This window comes from Choristoneura fumiferana, chromosome 26 (genome assembly GCF_025370935.1).
Source record: "Choristoneura fumiferana chromosome 26, NRCan_CFum_1, whole genome shotgun sequence".
NCBI classification, from domain to species: Eukaryota; Metazoa; Arthropoda; class Insecta; order Lepidoptera; family Tortricidae; genus Choristoneura; species Choristoneura fumiferana.
Genome location: NC_133497.1, coordinates 6,292,634 through 6,316,027, shown reverse-complemented (window position 1 = coordinate 6,316,027; position 23,394 = coordinate 6,292,634). Strand labels below are relative to the sequence as shown.

Below are 23,394 nucleotides of genomic sequence, written 5' to 3'. Positions count from 1 at the left end.
ATAAACGCACAGCCAAGACTTGTTTTGTTACAATGTATTTATTTATTACAGTTGTGTAGTAAAGAAAGAACAAATGTCGCGGAAAAAGATGGAGGAACTGGTTTTGGAAGTGCCTTGGGGGAAATTAGCAAGTAAGTACCTTTTTTTTTTTTTGTTGCCCGGGGGAAATCTGCCACCAGATACCCCATCATCACGGGGAGGCGATGAGGTTATGTGGGGTTTTTACCCACTAAAACCCCCGGGATGTTCCTTCCTCGTCGCCCTGCCAGCGACGCAGCGGTACAACGGAATAACCCGCTACATCGCCAGGAGGCGGTTATCCGTTTCCGGATTCATCTTCTAGGGGAGCCATTCTTGAACCCCCTTTCCCACCAATGGCATGCTAGGAACATTTAGCACGCCATTCTCCTCGAGGACCTTGCACTTGCGGGTCACGGACGTCCCCGTATCCGTGGCCTGAGGTCCTTAATTAAGGTGGGAGCTGGCGATCTTGGGCGATACGCCGGCGCCCAGCTAGCAAGTAAGTACCTAACTTAACCTCTTCGCAGCCACGTCAAAAAACAATACCGTGCCACCCACGCCAAGCAACAAATTGCAAGTAAACAACCCGTCAAACAAAAGGAATCCAAAAGTCCATGTCGATAAATATATCATGGTCAAAAAAAGATTATTGATAAGTATTAATCTAAATCGGTTTTGCGTTCTAAGCATGAGGAGTTAACAGACGGACAGACTGACAGAGACATGCTTTGTCATAATAGTGTAGATTTTAAAGTAAAACCCTTAATTTATAGTGCAAGTACAAGGCTACCATAGTATAACACTAGTTACATTTTGACGTTTTAGATAGACTTGATTTGCAGTCATTGGCGTATGGGACTTTAGATTTTGTGCAAACATTGGAGACGGCTAGATGTATTAAAACGATTAACTACGTTTTTACCCAGTTACTAAATTGTCCTTATTATTTTAGTAGAACTAATACTACCAGTAGAACTACGCAGTAGGACCACGGGCAAAGAAGGAAAAAAACCGGCCAAGAGCGTGTCGGACACGCCCAAAATAGGGTTTCGTAGCCATTACGAAAAATATAAGTCATATTTTTCTAAGGATTTCGTCTTAGATGAATGATTGGTCTCGAGCGCGCGAGGCCAATCATTCAATTAAGGATTTCGTATTTTATACGGACTCTTCCAAGTTTAGGTATATTTTATACCTTAGGCTGCTATTTACTCATTAACTACTAATTATCAAGCAAACTTAGCCGTTATAGTTTTCCTTGAAAGTTTGATATACTTACTATCATCCTGATTTTTTAAATTTTTCCACTTACCGGTTTAGATTTTAGAGGGGGGGACGCTCGATTTGAATGAAAATTTGCACTTTAAAGTTGAATATTTCGCAAACAAATCACTGAATCGAAAAATCGTCTTAGCAAACCCCTAATGGTTTTGAAAGACCAATCCAACGATTTTCCACACTATAGGGTTGGATGAGAAAAAAAAATCACCCCCACTTTACGTCTATGGAAGTTACCCTAAAAAAAATTATTTTTGAATTTTTTATTGTATTATTTTGTCGGCATAGTTTACATATGTATCCGTGCAACATTACTGCTTCCTAGCATTGATAGTCCCTGAGCAAACCCACGGACGGACGGACAGGCAGACAGACAGACATGGCGAAACTATAAGGGTTCCGTTTTTGCCATTTTGGCTACGGAACCCTAAAAACTTGTTTCCAAATAATTCCTCTAAATTTTCCTCCAAATTCCTCCAAATAATTCATAATTCCTCTTCATCTAAGGACTCTGTCTCTGACATATTGCCATCCTTGCAATACTTGCAAAAGTTCTTCCGTACTTACTCATATAACAATCCATATTATATTTATATAATTTTACTTACGAAAATGCATATTTAATGATTGAATGATGTTAGATCCATCTTTTGTATTGTCACATTTAAACGCATAAGAATATAATTTTCAGCCAACCAGTGTGCTATGCAATAAGGAGATAGATAAGAAGACTGTTTGTAATACTTGATAGCGAACGGTCGCGACACGACGCGATAATATTTAGATATATTATTACATTATTATTATTATATTATCCTACAGTTAAGTAAAAACTGGGATCCGCTTTGACTATGGCCAGGATTTTTTGTGGACTAGTTAATACCAGACTCCCTGGAACCCAGCCTCCCCCCGCGGTCCTCGCCTGTGCGTAGCAGGCTCTAGACTATACCTACAGCAGGTATCGTGGTTAACTAAGGGAGGGGGCAGAACACTAGTGGACTGCAAAACAAGTCATTGGCGTTGGTGGCTGTATTTTAAACTCGACTTTAATGTTTACTTTATAACCGCCATTCTAAAGCGGTTATGGATACCGGATTTATATATTTTGTAAATCGAAGATGTAACTATGCAAATTACAAGAGATAGAAAATATAAAGTACTTGAGTTAACTTGTAAAACCTCACCAAAGTCTTGACTTGATATCAAGTCGTGGCGTGTGGGGCACGAAATGTTCTGACTTCATATCAAGTCGATGGCTTCGAAAAGGTTAACTAAGGCCTGCTAACATGGTCTAGGGTTCAAAAATTAAATGGTTAACTCTGGGTTATGTTATGAACAAATGACAATTGTAATCATTTTGACACTGCTTCATTTTTTCTGCAATAAAAATAAAACAGCCTTGACCGGTCTTTTTTTTTTTAAAATCAGTAACCTCAGTAACCGTTACTGGCTACTTACGAAACCACAGATAAGAACGAGTTTCAAAATTAGAAAAAAGTCTACATCAAAGTACTTGTACTGTTGTTTTAATTGAGATTTTAACGCGAACGCGATGGAGACGTATTTTGTAACCGAAAACTTACACTAAGGGCACTGGCAACGTTGCATTTTTGTTAGTTTTTCTCGATTATTCCATAAAAATTTAATGAAAATTAAAAATGTGGTCTGGAACTCTTCTTAATATTTAAGTTAATGTGTCTACTGCAATAATTAAAAACGAACAAATGTTTATTAACGGTTTGTAAAGAAAATAAAAGTCTATCACGAATAATTATTGTAGTAGACACATTAACTTAAATATTAAGAACAGTTCTAACATACCACATTTTTAATTTTCATTCAATTTTTATGGAATACCTAATAGAGTAAAACTAACAAAAAAGCAACGTTGCCAGCTCAGCAGGTAGGTATAAACGCTCTTAAAGCACTAATAATATAAAGCTAATTATTAATAATTTGGGCCCGCGTGGGAACTATACAAGGTGTCCCAGAAGTACCACGTCACAGTGACACCACAGGTAGGCCAGCTCAAGAGGAACCTAATCAACCCAACATGACCCCAGTAAAAGTTGTACGGTTTTCGAGTTATTACCGAAATAAAGATTTTTGGGGATACTCCCCTGTCTTGACATTTTTAGTACCAGCATCGACTTGGAAAGCTCTTAATAACAGTTTTTTATGTGTATCGAATCGTGAATAGTTAGATACGGCCCAAGTCGTCTCGTTCTGAGAGGAGGCCCGTGCCGCTGGGCGTGGGACATTTATAGGCTGGGAATGACAATAGTGATGATCAGGGCAGGATTTAGAGGTGTGAAGGCCTTGGAGCTGGAGCAACAGAGGAGTGGGGACCCAAAAACTATTTTCCAAATAAAATTAACAGTATAATTATGTCTGTACAAATACTATAGGTAGTGAAACAGCGAAAAAAAATTCAAAGAAAAAGTTGTTTACTACTTAATGTTTACTCGTCGGAATTTGAAAAAAAAAACTAAATTTCCTATTGTGGGCGCCCCTCTTTTGTGGAGGCCCCGGTAGCTCCAGTTCCCCTTCCCTAAACCCGGCCCTGGTGATGATGAATATTAATATCCCACTCTTCCCACTAATATTAAAAATGCAAAAGCTTAAGTCTGTTTGTTTGTTAGTTACCTCACCACTTCTAAACCACTGAACCGATTTAGATGAAATTCGTTTTATAGCTAGGTAGTTTGAGTCCCGGGAAGGACATAAGATCGTTTCTATCCCGGGAAATGGCATGGTTCCCGCGGGGTAGCGATAAACGACTTCTACGCGGACGAAGTCAACAACAACAGCCTTCCATTATGCAATGAAGTGATAGTTTTGTTTCTTGCCCTGTGCCTCTCCATTGATATTTCAATTCTACAAAATCTAAGAGTTATCTTGCACGAATGTCACCTAACTAATCGTCTGGCTGTTTCAGTGGCAACATGGGGCGATTCTGCAAAGCCGCCAGTGCTGCTGGTGCACGGCTACGTAGACAGTGCTGCCACCTTCGTCCCGCTTGTTAACTTATTGCCCGATGACTATTATTACGTTGCCTTAGATCTACCCGGTAAGTTAAGAGGGATGTTACTTGGATGGTGCTGCCATCTATTGAATCCAGCATTAGAAGAGCATTAATAATTTATAAGACTTGAGAATTTGTGTTTTTATGTACAATAAAGAGTTTTACAATACAATACAAAAAAATGTAGAACCTTAAACTGCTTCAACTTTGCCCTCTGGCCCCAACATTGCCTGATTTGATTTAGAGTCATCAACACGGGAATTATTACTACTCGACGAGGATAAAAGTTTAAAAACCTATACGAGTGCTAAGTTATCGACTCTAAATGAAATCCGGCAATGTTGGGGCCAGAGGGCAAAGTTGAAGCAGTTTACGGAACCTCTTTCATTTGGTCTCTATTCTATCTATCTATAGTGAAACTATGATATGATTCGAGCTCACAAGTGCATTGCAGAATTGTATTCTTTAAAAAAAAAACTGGCACTGTTTGCTAATGATACTATTTCAATAGTTGCATCTCTGTCACTTATTATATCCTACTAATATTATAAATACGAGTTTGAAAGTCTGTTTGTTTATTTGTTAGTCCATCACGTCTAAACCGCCGAAACGATTTCGATGAAATTCGGTACATATATAGTTTGCGTCCCGGGGAAGGACATAGGATAGTTTTTATTCCGGAAAATCGCTTAGTTCCCGCGGGACAGTGAAAACCGAATTCTACGCGGACGGAGTCGCGGGTAACTGCTACACTGCTAGTGTATAATAATTGCACTAAGTACAGTCACCAGCATTAATATCTGCCACAGCGGAGCGTGCAAAAATATCTGACACGTCCTTCCGGCCCTAGAAATAGAGTCGTATCAGATATTTATGCACGCTTGTTGTGTCAGATATTGGTGCTGGTGACTGTACTATATAAATAAGCTCCATACGAGTAATACGTAATTTTGCTCTCAGAGGTATTTTAGCAATTACCTGCCTAGGGCGAGGTGTAGTAAACAACAATAACAACATGCATGCCTGCATTGCTGGTGTAAAGATATAACAACACCTTTAATGTTTTTTTTTCTCCAAAGGCCACGGTCGCTCGGACCCGATGCCAGGCCCCACGATATCACAGCTACATCTAGTGGAGTCCATCAATCAAATAGTGGAGCAACTACGGTGGAACACCTTCATCTGCATTGCCCATTCCATGGGCTACCTTATTAGTAAGTTTTACCCTTAATAAGAAGTAATGTGACGGCACCAATCATGGACATGCTAAGCACAGTAGTACTATCCAGTAATGGACAGCAAGGATTCAATGCCTTATAGCTCACCATTCATGAACTTTACCAGTTGATCATTAGTTATCTGCACATAAGCGTTATTAGTTTAAGAAAAAGTGGCGTCCGTTTCTTAATTTAGCGGGTTAGCGGAAAAAATATTCCATTATTGGTTCCTGTCCATGACTGGTGCCCTCACCCTAGAAGATTTTCATTTAAAAAAATATTAGATACGTTTTAAATTTAAATTGCGCCAAACCCACCCATTAAACCCACCGCGAAGGAGCGACCACCGCTGCTTAAAAAACGGTGACGATACGGAATCGCAGTGACGCATCGTATGCGCACTGTTTTTATTGCATGCTCTCCACATCGCTGCTTAAAATACGCAAACGGTGCGGAATCGCACTGATGTGCCGTAAACGTCAGATGGGCTACTACGAAACTCGCAAATCGAAGTTCGAATGGCATACCTAAGCATCAGCGGGACGGCAACATACGAAGTTCGAGTTTTTCACTTCGTGGTATAGGGCCAGGACTTAACTGCATGCTCTCCACCAAAAGTCGTGACGTTTACGGCACGTCACTGCGATTCCGTTCCGTCACCGTTTTTTAAGCAGCGGTGTGGCCGCTTCTTAAATGATTCTTATTCTTATATACGAACTTACTACATTGCAGGTTCATACTACAATGCGGCGTTTCCTGGTAGAATATCCAAGATGGTGGCGTTAGATCCGCCCACACCAGTCGGTTTCCATCTGCTGGCGCACAAACCGAAGTTGTGGTTCAAGCACCACATAGAAAGTTATTACGATAACTACTTCAGGTAAGAAAACATTCTCAATGCGGCAATCTGTAGGTTCTGATAAAATTGAGCATTCGCTTGTAACAGAATATCGAACAATGGACGTTTTCAACCGACTTCATAAAAGGAGGTTCTCAATTCGGGTGTGTATGTTTTTTTTTGTATGTTTGTTACGCGATAACTCCGCCAATTGTGGGCTGAATTTCAAAATTATTTTTTAGTTCTAAAGGACATACTTTCCCCATGTCAGGATCTGATGATGAAATCCTAGATAAATCGAGGGCAACCCTCGAATTTTTAAAGCACACCTATAGCGATTTTAACATTTTTAACACCAAGTCAAGTATTTACGTTCAGAAAGTATCATTTGGTGAACTGGGCCTGATGATGAAGACCGTATAGGTACCGGTACTCTGTTATATAATAATATAACTATGCCGTATTTGAGCTTAATGGAATAGTTGTGAGATGAACTTTGGCTACAAATCTAAAAACTATGAAAATTAACAAAAAATGGAACCGACTTCAAAAACCTTGAAAATAATTTTCTAATTTTTAAGTCGGTGCTCAGCACGAGCCAGCAGGAGTGGAGTCCTATAGTCGTCTACCTCAACTACATACTATATATCGGGCTTCAATCACTACTGCTGGCTCGTGCTGAGGCACCGACTTCAAACTAGTAGGAAATTATTTTCAAGGTTTTTGAAGTCGGTTCCATTTTTTTTTAATTTCTTGAACTGAACGAACAACGTAACATAAGCATAGAGCCAAATATTGCTACGAACATTTGCACGATCATTCTAGGGAACGCTCTAGTACATGCTTCCCAAACTTATTTGTTGTACTGTGATGCCCTAGGGACTGCTATTTTTTACGACGCCTCTCAACCCAGTTCCCAAAAATACTTAGTAACATGTTATCAGAAAAACACTATTTGGACATTTATAATTTTATTAGCATATATATGTATAAAATCAAAACATAAGCATATAAATGAAAAGAAATCGACACGCGACGCCCCTGGGATAATGTCGCAACGCCCACGCACAGTTTGGGAAGCCCTGCTCCAGTAAATGCTTTTTTTTTACGCTAGTCGTGCCAATGGCACCACTGAGTGGAGACCATTTCGGCTTCACATCATTATGTGTTTGTTTTTGTATTCTTTATCATTCTGCAAACGTGTCTTATATTTTTTGTCATGATGGTTGTGTTGGCTGAATAAACGTAATTATATTCTATTCTATACCTACTTTCGGACAGATGCTTGGCAAAACCTTACTAATAATGTAAACAGAACAACGTCAATTGGTGTTTTAAATATTGAAATCCCCCCATTGAACTAACTAAAATAGTACATTACTTTTTTTTTATTCGACTGGATGGCAAACGAGCAAGTGGGTCTCCTGATGTTAAGAGATCAGCACCGTCCATAGACACCTGCAACACCAGGGGGATTGCAGGTGCGTTGCCAACCTAGAGGCCTAAGATACCTCAAGTGCCAGTAATTTCACCGGCTGTCTTACGCTCCACACCGAAACACAACAGTGCAAGCACTGCTGCTTCACGGCAGGATTAGCGAGCAAGATGGTGGTAGCAAGCAACCCGGGCAGACCTTGCACAAGGTCCTACCACCTGCAAAACTGTATTTTAAATAAATTAGTTAATGACAGACAAGTAAAATTTTTAAATTCCTTGAATTTACCAAATCTGGTACCTGGAGTTTGTTTACATTTAGTTCATTACTTAAACGTTTCAAGTATAGAACGCTCGATAGAAGGCTCGCTATACCTAGTAGTGCCATGCCATCCACGAAGACGCGTGATATTGTCAAAATAAAACATTAATAACATTGTAATAAGAACCACGGCACGCGTCATCGTAAATGACTTACCTATAAAAAGCTCCTGTTTATTTTTTGAGCTGTTATCTGTAATTGTAAAATTCGTTAGAATGCTCATTACGAGTGAATACTTAACTTTATCAGCAGCTTAGGACTCGTTTACCTAAAATATGGAGCGGTAAAAATGTAGTATGGTGTAGCATGATGTAAACACGTGGTAGGGTTTCCAGTTTCCTTGCCAAGTTTTAGTTTTTTTAAGTTAACGTGAACCAAAACGCAAAATAACGAATAGGAAATTTAAAAATAAGCATCTTATCTTTACGACGTAAATGAACTAAATATCTACATCAACACCATTTTACTTCCAGCCGTGCGGACCCGCGTCTGTACTCTTACGAAGAAGCTGTGTCTCTCGTAGTGAGGGCGCGGGATGTGACGGAGGAGCAGAGCGAGCTGATCCTGTCCCGGTCACTGGTGAAAGAGGAGGATGAGAAGTACAGGTGAGCTAGAGCCATCTCAGCAAAACCAACGCGTATAACGCCATCTAGTAACTAATGCTTCAACTACTTAGCTGTCGCTATACAGAGATTAGAAATAAGTGTTTGCACCATGTATTTCATATATTCTATATTCCATCTCACGCTCACATAGGTATAACCGCATCCTTCAGGCTGGCTAACGTTGGCTTAGGCCGCATTTCCACCAGATGTGCTTAGCGCAGTTCCAGTTCTAGTGGAAACAGCTCAGTGGAGCGAAGATAGGTAAATGAAGTGTTTCTATTGATCCATGACAAACACATTCGTCGCAACGATCCTCGCACCGCACATCTCTGCTGGAAACGCAGCCTTTTATCTATAGCGAGTGCAGCAGAGGGTGTAGTGTCTACGCTGCAGCGTATGTCGTAGCGCCATCTCTTAACAAGTTGGATTAACTTTTGCCACCAGCTTATCTAAACCTCAAATAAACAACATTGCAAGCAGCTCCATCTGGTAGCACTTAAAAATAACTTGCATTATCCTGAGTACAAACTGTGCTTTTTCAGTTTATGTATATTAAAAAGATTGAGAGCTAAGATAATTTACGAGGTTTAAAAAAGTGGTGCCGAAAATAATTATTTGCCTACTCGTTTTTTATTCACAGCTTAACTTGGGGCCATAAGGTGAAGAAGATATCAACAGTGCCCATCCTATTTGATATGTTCTACGCAACACTTTCCACGAAAGCACCGACGTTATCAGTTGTCGCGAGTGAGACGCCCAACGCTGGGCCCACCGCCGACTACGCCGCAAAAATGTTCAAGAAACTCCAAAGTGAAATGAAAGACTTTTTGATTCTGAACGTGGAAGGTGGCCACAGCGTTCACTTCACAAACCCGGAATCGTTTGTGGAGTACGTCATTGATTTTATGAAGCGAGATTTTAGCGTTAAGTCGAAATTATGAAATTAAAAAAGCCGTACATAAGTAAATTACGGGTATGGCAGTTAAAAATTTTATTAAATGGATATTACGTTAAAATATGTATATCTATAAGTACGCCAAATATGTTAGAGTGCGAGCCTGAATGAAGAAACAAGATCGAAATATTGATATTGGTGACATTTGATCGGGAAAAAGGGCTCTAGAAATATTATTAATTAAGTACACTGTAATCGGTCCTAGCCCCACCTAGTAATCAACGCTTAAATATAAACTCCTTTTTAGGGTTCCGTAGTCAACAAGGAACCCTTATAGATTCGCCATGTCTGTCCGTCTGTCTGTCTGTCTGTCCGCGGGTAAGCTTAGAGATTGGCATCCCCTCTGCTTGCTATTTTAGTCCAGCCGAGACCCATTATTCAAATATAAATGTTATGGTACCGCGTTAATGTTTGTTTTATTTTGTATCATTTCGATGAGCTATTACTTGTCTTGCATGTTGCAAACCCTATCTACCCTATCTTTTATACAGTAAGAATCCTTGATATGAATGAATTACTGCTTATTGAATAAGAACGATATTCACACAATTCAACCTAACTCTCTAGTTTCCCGTATCATACTGAATTAATATTATTTCATTCCACGCCTCATTCCGTTCCAGCCATCACCTGGAAAAAAACCTGCAAGGCTACTACGAAACTCGAAGTTCGTGTCGTGCGGTCCCTCTCGCTCTCGTATTAAATAGTATAACCGCACGACACTAAATTCAGTAACTTCTAGTTTAGAGTTTCGTAGTAGCCCTGTTGATGTCTTGACATTTCACACTTATATAATTGTATGGGTACCATTTCTTTCGCCTGTTCCTGGCGAGTTTAAAAAAATTGCCACGCGGTCAAGGGAAACAATAATGTACAACTCGGAATGTACGCGCAATAATGTACGACGTGATAATCCATAGATAGATAGTATTATTCGCTATTCGCCATAATATACATGACGTACAAAATATTGCGCGCAGCTCAGCATGTTATTGCTTCCGATTATCATGCCGTACAAAATATTGCGCGCGCTGTAATGTACGTAGTGATAATGTACGACATTGGTACGACGTGATAATCTGAATCCAATCTATTCGAATGACCATAGATTAAATTTGTTTTAGGTTGTGTTAGGTCCAATTGTGACCACAATGCGCGAGCCGAGGGAGCGTAGCAAGCGTGCCGCGGCAGCGGCCGGCGAAGCGCCAGGGCCATATTAAGTTATTTTCTACTAAATTTATTAATATTCGGTGTACACAAAAAAAATGGTCGGTAGGTATTTTCCCAAAAATAGTTCGAGCAATATGGGTGACACTATTCACCGGCACGGACAATACCGACATGGAAATACCGGCCCGATATTTCGTGTACACGCCCATACAAATTGGTGTCAAACTGACAAGTTTCTATGGGCGTGTAACATAGACCTATACACCTATGGACTGGAAATACCTACAAAATACGCGTGCATACCTAAACATGTCGCATAAAATGGCGCTCAAGGGTTGTGATATCGATTTCGAAACCAAAATATTTGATATCGATATTCAAATTATTAGCGGCTAATACTTTGAGCAGCAATGGTATCAATATTTTGTGTTTATTTTTGGAAAAACCAGTTTGAAAATCACTTTGTTCATAATTACTTTGACTGCATATAGGTACAAGGAGATTGGTAATATAACATTCGTTTGGAAATCATAAGGGGTAGAGGTATCTCGAAATCAGTAGTTACTGAAATACTGATTATAAGAAAAAAAAAAATATGTGCTACTATTTATTGGAAAGAAAAATAAAATAATATGAGGTTTATTAATTACTTTGCAATGTCTATTAACAGGAGGTTAGAAAAAAATAACAGCAAATAAATCATTTATTAGTATGGCCACAATAATCACAAGAAAAAAAAATTGCGAGTGAAAAGCACCTGCCAAAATGTTATTGTGTTAAAAAATCCTGTACAATAATTTAAATCACATTAAGGCTACTGATAACTAATACGATACAAGTGGAAAAACATGTAACCGAACTTGCAAAAGAAAGCTACGCTTGTTTCAGAGACTTGCTCGAATTAAATAGGGCGTGACTACCTTGTGCTGACTAAATTAAGCAACAACAACGTTTTAAATGCCCATTATTTGTAAACAACGAAAATAATTCCAGAATTTTTAAATTTACATAAATCATCAACTATCTCATATTACAAATATCAAATATAGCGAATCTGATAACGTCTAAAGTTCTGTTGAACTGCGACTCTTCATAATGCAACAAACAAATGTTCAGTTTCTTATGCCGTGGATTTATTATCTGCGCTAAGGGTCGAACTACATCCGCCGTAATACATAATTTTTAGGGAATCTGTAAAATTAGAACAGCTATTAGTCAAAAACCATGAACGAAATATACAGTTATTTCAGTTCTACTTATGTCGATATTCAGCACAACACTAAAGAAGATTGAAAATTTTACCAAATTCAATAGAACCAAAAATACAACGTTAAATGGTGAAAAATCTGCATTTATCTTTGATGAAAATTATAAAAGCTTCAGAAAAATAATTATCATTATGTAAATATTATCATGAAATGGCACTATTTGTTGAAATAACGGCAACTAACCTATGAAGAGTCAAAAACGGTTGATTTCTCGTTTTCCGAGAAGAACGCTGTTCTATGGAACACAAAGGCATATTGTGTATGCATCACTTGATGTCCACAACACGAAACCAAATTTAAAAGTATTTTTATAACACTGAAAATCACCAAAAACTCCGTAGTATTAGTTCAGCTCACGTACCACAAAGCCTCTGTCGCATAAGATGGCGGATGGCACGATGAAACGTCACTTGCTCGTAATGACAAATCATTGGCGAGTATAGAATAAATAAATGTCATGCCGTCGTTTTTATATGCCAACACACCTTAGAAAGAAAGATATAATACGTGTTTTTTTATTTCTATATCGATTTTACACATATTTGCATAACAAAAATGTAAAGTTCTTTAGACTTTGTGTATAGTAGAATAGGGCCTCTATGGAGAGGCACATGGGTGTTTACTTCCTCTGACGCGTATACACGAAATATCATGTCGGTATTTCCATGTCGGTATTGTACGGCCGGGAAATAGTGTCACCCGAGCAATATTATAAGCACGGATTTGCATCAGGCTGTGCATTATTCGAGCGTGCATTAACAATTTGTACATTAACTACACCCTAAGGGTGACACTCTTTCCCGGCCCGGATAATACCGACATGGAAATACCAACCCTGTTTTTCGTGTACACACCCATAGAAGCTCCTGTCAGTTTTTATGGGCGTGTAAAGAAAGTAAAAAAAAAGTAAGTAAATAAAGTAATTGAATTTGAATTTGAATTTGAATTTAGGGCCGATATTTCCATGTCGGTGTTATTCGGGCCGGGAAAGAGTGTCACCCAAGTGTCACGACGCCACCCCACGTCACGTCCTCGTCCGTCACGTCAATGTCAATGTCAACGTAACTTTTAAAGTCATAAAGTAAACAAAATCTTAAAAATCTTGCTTTGCTTTTTAATTTGGTTTGCCTGCGCGCAAGTTTTTGTAGAGAAAGCCTAAATTACACATATCTAAATTAAAGTATGAAGGTTTTAAAAGAATGGTTCATTACTGCACCTTGGGGGAGAGTAGCATGTAAGTGCGTTTATTTTGTCTTCGCATAATGTATTTACTTTATGTTAATTGTTAAAAATAATTACAAGAGTCGGACTCGCGCACTGAGGGTTCCGTACACATTTATAGGTATGTAAGTAAACGGGAATCGTGTCTTGAAGATATTTCTCGCTCTTTCCGAGTGATTTAATGCATCCAGTGTATGCAGAGCCCTACTCTTAAGCAAAATGTACGGAGTGTGGGGTCATATTGGTCATTGATATTTTTACAGACATAAAAAAAAGATTATCAGACTTTTCTAGTTGGTTGTGTTATAATAGCTACTTCATATCAAATTTCAAGATTCTGAGTTCACGGGAAGTACCCTGTAGGCGAGTTTCGAAAATTTGCGGAAATTTGCAGCATAAACAGCTGCATCTTTTGATTGTGTTGGCTTAGAAGTTTGATTTTTTCACAGCTCCAAGGTACAGTAGCCCTCAGTATTTGATATAAATTTCAGCTTGATGCCTCTAAGCGTTCCCGAGAAAAAGGGTCTTGTCTTGACAGACAGACAAAAAGTGATCCTATAAGGGTTCATTTTTTTCCTTTTGAGATATGCAAAATCATTGAAACACTTTTATAGTGGGTACTAGCTATTATTTCTTTACACTTATCTTATTGTAAAAGATAAAATATAGATTTATATGGTATATATACATATACACTAAGTTTGCGGGTTAAGATTGAATTATATACTACATACATTTTGACACTACTAAACTGACCATTACACTTATTCAAGATTAAATTGTTCTAGTGAGTTGCTATAAATCTAGTTTTTTTTTTTCATGTGCTTAAAATTATTTTTTTAGTGTGATCCAATTAAAAAACAACTTTTTCTTTATCTATTATATTATTACAAGATTAAGTTGAGAATGTATTGTATGTAATATAGTCCAAAGTCAGCTGTTACATATTTTATGATATCTCAATCTAGGCTCAGAATACTGATAATGATTCTACCGTCCTTGAAGGATTAAACCAGTAAATCTAGATTACTTTGGAAGGCACAGTCTAAAAGAAAACTTTTGCATTCAAAGGCTTGTATCTATACAACATTTGAGAATACCACATGCTATTTTTAGTTTTATTTGTCAATTTGTAGTATTTTAGACAAACAGGACTAAAACAAGCTCTGCCTTTAGCCCTTGATCAATGTGGAGCAAGATTGTCTACATCACTTCCATGCAGTAGCGGCGTTGGGTAGGGCGCGGTGAGGCTTAAAGGGACGCCAGAAGCCTATACCTTCTAGAAAATTCCCAAAAGTTGGGGGAGCCGTAGAAATCTCGCCCAGGGCGCTGGAAGCGTTAAAACCGGCTTTGCTCCCATGCCCCTCAAAAGACGCCATCAAAATTGCATTTTGCGCTGAGAACTAGAAAATGGTGCCATTTGCTATCTGGTGCCTAAAGTAACTGCTTACTCTACCCCTGGGCTGGCACTGATTAAAATACTGTTTTTTTTCACTTTCTCCATATGAAAAGGTTAAGAAATTCACATTTATTTGCTTTTATAACCATTACTTTATATATTTGCAGTGATATCATGGGGCAATCCGGACGGACCTCCAGCGTTGTTGGTACACGGTCGACAGGACAGTGCAGCCACATTTGCACCTTTACTAGAACTGCTACCGGAGACATACCATTATGTTGGATTTGATATTCCAGGCAATGGTCTATCAGATCCATTGCCACATGGTGAGTAGTTACTTTAAATGTCAATAAAAAAAGGTGGGCCAATTGTTTTGTACATATGCCCAAGCATCTTGAGCATTAAAAATAGATGTGATGGGCGGTAAATTTGGGTGCTTTATTTTATTTATATTATTAAATTCTTATTATCATTTTTATCATTAGTGATTTAATATGAAAATACAAACTAAAAGTCCATGAACAAAAGGTACAAACAGTGACATTAACAGTAGACTGTAAAAAAGTGAAGTTTGACATGATAGCCGCATTAATTCGGCTTTTTGCCATATTCATTAAATAAGAACTTTGTTGCAATGGAAGTCATGCAAGGTCCACTCAGTTAGTTTCATATGTGTGATTAGTTTAATACGTAAGTTAACGTGCATTTCTGAGTAAAATGGCAAGTGTTTTTTGTACAGGTGTGATGCTGTGTAGAATACATTTTATTGGTGCATTGGAGCTGGTGGTGCGTCACTTGGAATGGAAGGATTTCATTTATATCGGACACTCTATGGCCACTGAACAGGGTAAGTATTTAACCCAAATTGAGTACACAGTTTCACGTCAAGTGACGTCACGCGAATCTTTTACTGGCTCTTTAACATTTTTTCTTTAATTGACAAAAGAAAACAAAATATGCCCAATATTTTTTTTATAATCTAACTGATGGCCTAATTAGATTTTTTTAAGACACAAACCTATTACTTATCCACTTACACATTAGATACAGACTTAGGTATTTGATTCTAGCACTAGAGCAGAATTATTTGTTTACTTTGAAGACAATTACACAAGTGAGCAATGATATGCATGCATTAGCTCTGCTAAAAGCTGCCTATGCATTATAAATAATAATAATAATAATCGATGACCAACTTTGCCTGGTTTACCAAGACTAGGCAAAGTTGGCTATCAATTGTTGTTGGCAATCTTCCTACATTAAAGTCACAAATATTATTAAATTGATTTTGCCTGCGACTTTAACTGTCAAGTGTTTTTTTGTCGCTATCCTGTGGCTACTGTGCAATTTTGAGGGAATAAAACTTAAAATCCCCATTTTCAAGGTTTATTCTACAACGCGGTGTACCCCAACCGTATATCAAAGTTAGTACTGCTCGACCCGGGGCCCTCCTGGCAGCGGCTACAGGTTCACGACCCTGTAGAATACTTCAAGTCCTTCTACGAGAGCTATTATGATAACTACAGTACGTTCCGCGGCGCCAGGATATACCGGTGAGTGTGATTGCGTAAATCTCCTCTGGCAATGCGGAGGGATGTTGCATCTTATACCGCATATATCATGGGGAGTGTTCAGATAAATTATTCGGATTGTTGCGCAGACGTCAGTCATATAATCCTCACCACCTTGATGATTGGCAATCTAACACCGTCCGCTTTAAGCGAAACTGTTTTCAACGCACAACTAAAGTATGGAACCAGCTTCCTTGGACAGTATTTCCGGAGCGGTACAACTTAAGGATCTTTAAAAAACGAGCCTATCAGTCACTTAAAGGGCCGGCAACGCAACGTGTGGATTGCTTCCCATCAGGTGACCCGCATGCTCTTTTTGTATTTTTTATTTCAAGTCCAAATTTGCTACTTTACCCTTTACTTTACTTTGCCCTCTTATGTAATAAAAAAGTCCTCCGGGATCGACACTTGTAAGTCGCTAATCTTACTTGGTCTGGCCGAATGTAGTACCTATTTGCAACCGCAGCCGACTTTTGGTTAGTGTTTGACTTTCGGCTGAAACCAAAACCGAAACTTTATTCCTGTACAATTTTATTATAGCCTCAACGCAAAAAGAGAGGTATTATTTATAGCTATTAACGTTTATTCATATTGCAGCAAGCAAAAAGCGTTAGAGTCCGTGAGCAAGGCCCGGGGCTTCACTCCGGCACAGGCCGAGCTCGTGCTGTCCAGGAACCTGAAGAAAATCGGGAACGACTTGTATGAGTAAGTTAACTTTGCCCATCCTTCCACTAATATATAAATTGTTTTTTGGATGTTTGTTACGAATTCACTCAAAAACTACTAGACCGATTTTTAAAATTCTTTCACTATTAGAATGCTAAATTATTCCAAAGTGCCATAGGCTATATTTATTAACAGAAAAAATTAAGATTCCGTACCTAAACTACAATAATGTACGCAAAGTGTAAAAAAAGTTGCCATAAAACATCTTACATCGCATGCGCTGTAGAAACTATTGATTATAGAACAAAAAAATGTTTTACGATATTAAAGAATACATCAAGATCTACAGAAAACTTCACAATACCATATGGCCAACTATTGTAGTTATGTCACTATAACTACTTTTTTACATTTTAAAAGTTGACAGAAATGACGACTAAAATCAGACCATGTTATCCATACCTTTGTATTAATCTTTATTCAAATAAATAATTTTATATTCAAGACGGTTTCAATACTTGTAGATTACTTTTTGAATTATTCAAAGCGGACATTCCTTTCAAAAGATATTACGAAATTAAAAATATCAATCTAACCAAAAAATGCATTTTCTCAAACATGCTCGGAAATGTATGCGTTAATGTCACGAAATGGAGACATGAAGTTTCTCATTTATGGCTCCCTACCACCTCCCTACATAACTTCTTGGCCTAGGCCATGAAGTATGTATGAAAATCCATTATTGTCCGCTGCTCTAACTTTTTAAATTTGCTTACTAACATTAAACTGACAAAGGAAAAATTACGAACAGCCAACCACCACTACTCTGTAAGCATTTGCGATACTGCGATGCGATGCGATGCGATGCGATGGATGGATGGATGGATGGATGGATGGATGGATGGATGGATGGATGGGACGGACGGACGGACGGATGGATGGATGGATGGAAGGACGGACGGACGGACGGACTGATGGATGGATGGATGGACGGACGGACGGACGGACGGATGGAAGGACGGACGGACGGATGGATGGAAGGAAGGACGGACGGACGGACGGACGGATGGATGGATGGATGGAAGGACGGATGGACGGATGGATGGATGGATGGAAGGACGGACGGACGGACGGACAGATGGATGGATGGATGGAAGGACGGACGGACGGATGGATGGATAGATGGAAGGACGGACGGACGGACGGACGGATAGATGGACGGATGGAAGGACGGACGGACGGACGGACGGACGGATGGATGAATGGATGGATGGATGGATGGAAGGACGGACGGACGGACGGACGGACGGATGGATGGATGGATGGAAGGACGGACGGACGGATGGATGGATGGATGGATGGAAGGACGGACGGACGGACGGACAGATGGATGGATGGATGGAAGGACGGACGGACGGACGGACGGATGGATGGATGGATGGAAGGACGGACGGATGGATGGACGGATGGAAGGACGGACGGACGGACGGACGGACGGACGGACGGACGGACGGACGGACGGACGGATGGATGGATGGATGGATGGATGGATGGATGGATGGATGGAAGGACGGACGGACGGACGGATGGATGGATGGAAGGACGGTCGGACGGACGGACGGACGGACGGATGGATGGGATGATGAAAGGACGGACGGACGGACGGATGGATGGATGGATGGATGAAAGGACGCACGGACGGACGGATGGATGGATGGATGGATGTATGGATGAATGAAATATTTCCTCACATTGTTTGAGAAAAGCACTATACAAACCTCGGCCAGAACAGGGATTGCTGGACTCGTTTTATCCGGCCTCGTCTACGACTCGGCCGTCTACCCCGAACTCGTCCATCAATCCCTTACTTCATGGCCTCTGCAGTAATGTACTATTACTCTACGTTGACGCGCCCCGGCTTCGGTTTCTGGGAAATTGAGCTGAAAATTGTATGTGAAGTGCCCTTGATTAGAGACCTTTTTAGAGTTCAGTGCCCAAAGGTTAATAAAAACGGGACCCCATTACTAAGACTCCACTGTCCGTCTGTCTGTCTGTCACTAGGCAGTATCTCATGAATCGAGAACAAGAACAACGCATAAAAAAACCGGCCAAGTGCGAGTCGGACTCGCGCACGAAGGGTACCGTACCATTATCTATACAACATTAGACATTAGCAAAAAATGGCAAAAAAATCAAGTTTTTGTATGGGAGACCCCCTTAAATATTTATTTTATTTTAATTTATATTTTATTTTAAAAGCGTTTATACAGCTAAACTAACCTAACCATAAAAAAAAACATTTTTAATACAAGCTTTTTTTGCTGACTATACTTTTTGTTGACTGTACTTGCATTAAGATTGGTTTTTTGGAATCTTTTTGTATTTTTTATTTTAATTCCAAATTTTTACTTTTACGGTCATCCCGTAAAACCTAAATTGAAAAAAAATTGTGAATGTGTGAATTGTGTCTGTGCCGTTGTCCAGCAGTGGTGTAGCGGTATAGCACGTGGCACGAAATGCCGAGGACCTGAGTTCGATTCCCAGTGCTGGTCTTATTTTTCTGGTCTTTCTATGCATCTATATTTCAGTTTGTATTTTCAATTTTGTACTTGCATTGTCACCCAAACTACATTTGGAAACTAAATTTCAAGTCGATGATATTAACCGTTGAAGAGTTCCGTCCTGCGGAGACGATCCTGGCTGGACTACCAGGATGTCACTACTAGATTATTGTCACGTGATTTACATAAGTATGCCAAATTTCAAGTCAATCCGACTACTGGAAGTTGGTCGAATTTTACTTGCAAGATTTGACTACAGAGAGACAGACAGACAACGGGACAGGTGAAACTAAATAAAAGCTTGTAAAATTCTGTGAATATTTCAAGCGTTTACCTGTTGCCGTTCTTAATATCAAGCAAAAAACGTCAAAACAATCAGGTTTTTTGTATGGCAGCCAATTTTTTTTTATTCGACTGGATGGCAAACGAGCAAGTGGGTCTTCTGATGGTAAGAGGTCACCACAGTCCATAGACACCTGCAACACCAGGGGGATTGCAGATGCGTTGCCAACCTAAGATGGGATGGATGGATGGTCTTACTTTCAACTTCAAGTATCTAACTATTACGACTCAAGAAATGGAGCCCTGTGACAGACGGACGGACAGACAGACAGACAGACAGCGGAGTCTCAGTAATAGGGTTCCGTTGGCACCCTTTAGGTACGGAACTAACAACTGGCAGACTTTTTTTACCGTGGAATGGACACTCCTACTGTAATGTTCACAAATTTTTTCACCTTACAGACTATCCTGGGACAAGAGGCTCAAATACCCAGCTCCACAGAACTACCCCACTGATTTCTACTACCGGGTGTGGTCCAAAAATATCCCACCCACCCTCATGATAGCAGCTAAAAGTTCCCAGGGTTACTCCAAAGGGAAGGCTGAAACGGTCAAGCTTATTGCAGACTTGGAAAAAAACGTTGAAAACTTCTTAGTGTTAAACGTGGAGGGCGGGCATGATGTACATTTCACCAATCCGGAACGTTTTGTTAAAGAATTGTGCGAATTTTTGGATAAGAAATTGGCGAAGTCTAAGTTATAGTGGGTTCCATCTACAGTTGTGCCACTGGGATCGTAAAATGTGAGCAAAACCCGCAAAACCGATTGAAATGACAGATAATTATGACAACCTACTTCAATGGTTTTTGCTCGCATTTTAGGAACACTGGCCATTAATATAAGTTACATTGATATACCTGTGCAGTGAGTAGTTTTTTGGAAAGCGCGAAACCATTTTTGCCCATAAAAAAGAGCTACGTTTGCGCGAGTAAAGAGGCTCCTAGATGAGCCATATTGTCTCTGTCTAACATGTGAGTTAGAGAGGGACACCAATAGTTGCCGGCCACAAAATGCAGTGAAAATATGGCCCGTCTAGGAGCCCCTTAAAACCTTGAGCAGCCATTGGTCGAACGTTCGCACGCCATTGCGGTGGCCGCCACTTTGTTCGGCGCCGCGCTACACGTTATCGCGTCAGTCAGTTGTTTACCTGTCATTGCATATTCAAACTTGTGCTTAATGCGATATGCAATAAGGTCTTAATGGCAGTAGTGCTTACTTTCAGCTTGGTTCGGCATTTGTTAACACTCCTACGCGGACGAAGATGTCCGATGTAACTTATATTTGTAATACACCTGTACAGTCACCTGCATTAATGTCTGCCACAGCGGAGCGTGCAAAAATATCTGACACGTTCTACCAGCAGCCCTAGAAATAGAGCCCTATCGGATATTTAAGCACGCTTTTTTGTGTCAGATATTGGTTCTGGTGAGTACATTCCTACCATAAAATAATATAGGTAGTAAAATAAACAATGGGTGTTGACGTTGACAAAGGTCACCATACCGAATTAAATCAAACGTTAGCACTTCCGATGGTCTTTGTTGTATATGCGTAAAGTAGGTAGAATATGCAATGACAGGTAAAATCGTTCTTTCTCACTCATGTGCGAGTGACAAGTGACGCTTCGAATGTCAAAATGGCGGTCACCGCTCTATGGCGCGCAAACTTCACCTCACTAATTGATGCTGAAGACTACTCGTTCTTATAATTCTGTAAAAAGTTTTCGCTCCTTCCAAAAAGGGAAATTCCTTTGGGCGGAAGTTACCAAATTCCGAACAGAAAAAACGCACTTGGAATTCACTACTTCTTTCTGTCATCCTACTAATATTATAAATGCGAAGTTTGTGAGTGAGTGAGTGAGTGAGTGAGTGAGTGAGTATGTTTGTTACTCTTTCACGCTGAAACGGCTGGACGGATTTGGATGAAATTTGGCAAAAAGTTAGTTTATAACCTGGATTAAAACATAGGATACTTTTTATCCCGGTATTCCCACGGATAGGGATAAAATCTCGAAATAACAACCTCTGGGCTTAGAGTCATGAAATTTGGTATGTAGGTAGTTGGACGTTTGGAATAACAGATAGGTGACTTTTTGACCCGATATTCCCACGGGATACCTAGGGATAAAATCTTGAAATAACAACCGCAGGGCGTAAAGCCATGAAATTTAGTATGTATGTAGCTGAACCTCTGGAATAACACATAGGTTACTTTTTATCCCGATATTCCCCGGATAGGGATAAAATCTTGAAATAATAACCACTGGGGCTTAGAGTCATGAAATTTGGTATGTAGGTAACTGGACGTCTGGAATAACACGTAAGGGCCTTTTTGACTCGATATTCCCACGGGATACCTATTGATAAAATCTCGAAATAACAACCACTGGGTTTAGACCATGAATTTTAGTATGTAAGTAGCTGGACCTCTGAAATAACACACAAGCTAATTTTTATACCGATATTCCCACGGGATAGGGATAAAATCTTGAAATAACAACCTCTAGGCTTAGAGTCATGAAATTTGGTATGTAGGTAGTTGGACGTTTGGAATAACAGATAGGTGACTTTTTGATCCGATATTCCCACGGATACCTAGGGATAAAATCTTGAAATAACAACCGCAAGGCTTAGAGCCATGAAATTTAGTATGTATGTAGCTGAACCTCTGGAATAACACATTGGTTACTTTTTATCCGATATTCCCCCGGGATAGGGATAAAATCTTGAAATAATAACCACTGGGCTTAGAGTCATGAAATTTGGTACGTAGGTAACTGGACGTCTGAAATAACACGTAAGGGACTTTTTGACTCGATATTCCCACGGGATACCTAGGGATAAAATCTCGAAATAACAACCACTGGGCTTAGAGCCATGAATTTTAGTATGTAGGTAGCTGGACCTCTGGAATAACACACAGGCTAATTTTTATCCCGATATTCCCACGGGATAGGGATAAAATCTCGAAATAACAACCACTGGGTTTAGAGCCATGAAATTTGGTATGTAGGTAGCTAGACTTCTGGAATAACACATAAGCGACTTTTTGACCCGATATTCCCACGGGATACCTAGGGATAAAATCTCGAAATAACAACCACTGGGCTTAAAGCCATGAAATTTGGTATGTAGGTAGCCGGACCTCTGGAATAACACATAATCTATTTTTTACCCCGATATTCCCACGGGATAGGGATAAAATCTTGAAATATGTTTGAGCTTAGAGTCATGAAATTTGGTATGTAGGAAGCTGGATGTCTAGAAAAACACATAGACGTCTTTTTGACCATCGGGTCGATATTACCACGGGATACCTAGGAATAAAATATCGAAATAACAACCGCTGGGCTTAGAGGCATGAAATTTGGATGTATGTAGCCGTATGTCTGGAATAACACATAAGTACGCTACTTTTTATCCCGATATTCCCACGGTATAGTTTTGTAACTAAGGGACCCCATACATCCCTGTATTATTATTATTATTATTTCGTATT

General features: G+C 39.6%; 2 protein-coding genes across 5 annotated transcripts in view; both read left to right on the top strand.

Moving 5' to 3' along the window:
* Window positions 1-10,103, top strand: part of LOC141442836 (serine hydrolase-like protein) — a 33,718-nt gene extending 23,615 nt beyond the window's left edge. For 3 of the 4 annotated variants that reach the window (XM_074107968.1, XM_074107967.1, XM_074107970.1), the window contains exons 2-7: window positions 52-131; window positions 4,238-4,369; window positions 5,404-5,538; window positions 6,274-6,421; window positions 8,609-8,740; window positions 9,381-10,103. In XM_074107968.1, coding sequence (XP_073964069.1) covers window positions 52-131; window positions 4,238-4,369; window positions 5,404-5,538; window positions 6,274-6,421; window positions 8,609-8,740; window positions 9,381-9,681 — 928 coding nt within the window. In that variant the 3' untranslated portion in view covers window positions 9,682-10,103. The remainder of the gene's footprint in view (window positions 1-51; window positions 132-4,237; window positions 4,370-5,403; window positions 5,539-6,273; window positions 6,422-8,608; window positions 8,741-9,380) is intronic. The other variant, XM_074107969.1, reaches the window with a different exon arrangement.
* Window positions 10,104-13,117: 3,014 nt separating this feature from the next.
* On the top strand, window positions 13,118-21,878 carry LOC141442838 (serine hydrolase-like protein 2). Its single transcript, XM_074107980.1, has 6 exons — window positions 13,118-13,367; window positions 14,921-15,082; window positions 15,496-15,603; window positions 16,141-16,309; window positions 16,925-17,032; window positions 20,299-21,878. The coding sequence occupies exons 1-6, from the start codon at window positions 13,316-13,318 to the stop codon at window positions 20,597-20,599; spliced, it is 900 nt and encodes a 299-aa protein (XP_073964081.1). The 5' UTR covers window positions 13,118-13,315; the 3' UTR covers window positions 20,600-21,878.
* The last annotated feature ends 1,516 nt before the right edge of the window (window positions 21,879-23,394 follow it).